The sequence below is a fragment of the Anneissia japonica genome, unplaced genomic scaffold (assembly GCF_011630105.1).
Source record: "Anneissia japonica isolate Jap-2015-1 unplaced genomic scaffold, ASM1163010v1 scaffold13939_len2877_cov105, whole genome shotgun sequence".
NCBI classification, from domain to species: domain Eukaryota; kingdom Metazoa; phylum Echinodermata; class Crinoidea; order Comatulida; family Comatulidae; genus Anneissia; species Anneissia japonica.
Genome location: NW_022722546.1, coordinates 1,225 through 2,877, shown reverse-complemented (window position 1 = coordinate 2,877; position 1,653 = coordinate 1,225). Strand labels below are relative to the sequence as shown.

The following is a 1,653-nucleotide window of genomic DNA, read 5'->3' as shown; positions in this document are numbered from 1 at the left end:
AGGAAAAGAAAAAGTTGGTCGCCTAAAACGCCTCAGAGGTTATTTTAGGGCGTCTAGGCTAGTACTAGTAGGTAGTTTTGTCTCAATCGGTCCCCCTTTCGGGCCCCCACCACCACTTTCAGACATCAGCTTTGGATCTGCCCCTGTCATTTTTAGTAGGCCTATTAACGTGGTTAGGCCCGCCGAGACTATGAAAATGCTCGGCCTAGACTGCTAGCCTCTACGGTACGGCAGGCCTAAACCATGGACCTATTATTCTTAATAAGATGCATGCCTAAATTTTAAAAAAATGCATAGAGACTCACTCATCTCTCAAGTTTAATTCTGCTGTATTCTCTTCCGGAACTCCTTCCAACAGATGAGTTATGGTTCCATTTAGTCGCTGTTGCAGCGCTTGCAAATTTTCTGCATTCATTTTTTAGCCTTGGGGTGGGTGTGAGGAATAAAAAAAAAATGGGGCATCGTTCCTGTGCGCGTAATTGCGCTTTAATTCCTCATCTAAAGCCTGTTTTTGATTGTTTACTTGTGTTGAGTTGCGTTAACTTTCGTTAAATCGCGTTAATTCGATTTAAAAAATACGCCGTTAAAACAGATTAAAAAACGCCGTTAAAATTATATTTTAACGGCGTTATTATAAAGTTTTAAAAAAGCGCCGCTAAAATGATTTAAAAAAGCGCCGTTAAAATTGAGTTTTCACGGTGTTAAAATAAGTTTTAACGCCGTTAAAATAGAGCACAAAAGCGCAGTTAAACTAGAGTAAAAAAATGCCGTTAAAATCTTATTTTAACGACGTTAAAATAAGTTTTAGCGCGTTAAAATAAGATTTAACGCCGTTAAAATAAGGTCACTTTTTCAAAGAACCCAAAAGCAATCTTCAATCTTTTAATTTACTTACTTACTTACTTACTTCAGCTCCCAGGTAGGCGTCCGCCTGTCAGTGGTGCTAGCCTCTCTCTCTCCATTTTTGTCTGTCTACTAACATCTCACCGCTATTTCTTAATTCTTGGAAGGTGGGCATGTTATTCCTATTTAAAGTATCTTTAATTGTCTCTATCCATCGTTTCCTCGGTCGTCCTCTTGGTCTTTTCCCACATGGTGTCCAGTTCCAGCATCTCTTAGCTACTCTATCTTCATCCATTCTCTCTAGATGACCAAGCCATCTTAACTGAGGTGCTTCAATTTTATTGCGAATGGGCGTCACACCAACCTGCCTTCGGATCTCCTCATTTTTAATTTTGTCCCGTCTGGTCTTATTGGTAATAATCCTGAGGGGTCTCATTTCTGAGGCTTGTATCCTACTCCAGTCAGTTGTTGTTATTGCCCATGTTTCTGTACCATACATCAAGGTAGGTGACAGGACTGTATCAAAAATGATCTGCTTGGTCTTCTGAGGTCCCAATTCTCTCCGTGATATCGAATTTATTTCCACCTTCTTGCATGATGATGCTTCCTAGATATTTTGCCTTCTCTACATTTTTCACAGTTTCTCCGTTGATGATGATTTTGAGATTTTCTTCTGTCTTCCTACTGACATACAGAATTTCAGTCTTCGAGACATTCATCTTCATACCCATATCTTTTAAAACATTCATTCCAATGATGAATTGCTCTCTCGAGATCTTCTCTTTCGTCTGTGTAGTACGAGATGTCAAC

At 39.6% G+C, this 1,653-nt stretch overlaps 1 protein-coding gene across 1 annotated transcript; it reads right to left on the bottom strand.

Annotated features, from left to right (window-relative positions):
* Window positions 1–943: 943 nt before the first annotated feature.
* LOC117111963 lies at window positions 944–1,342 on the bottom strand. The gene has a single exon (XM_033255018.1). It carries the CDS (start codon window positions 1,340–1,342, stop codon window positions 944–946), a length of 399 nt encoding a protein of 132 aa, XP_033110909.1.
* Window positions 1,343–1,653: the final 311 nt, after the last annotated feature.

Excerpts from the sequence above, each read along its gene's own strand:
- LOC117111963 (XM_033255018.1), bottom strand. The coding sequence starts at position 1,342 with ATGTATGGTACAGAAACATGGGCAATAACAACAACTGACTGGAGTAGG.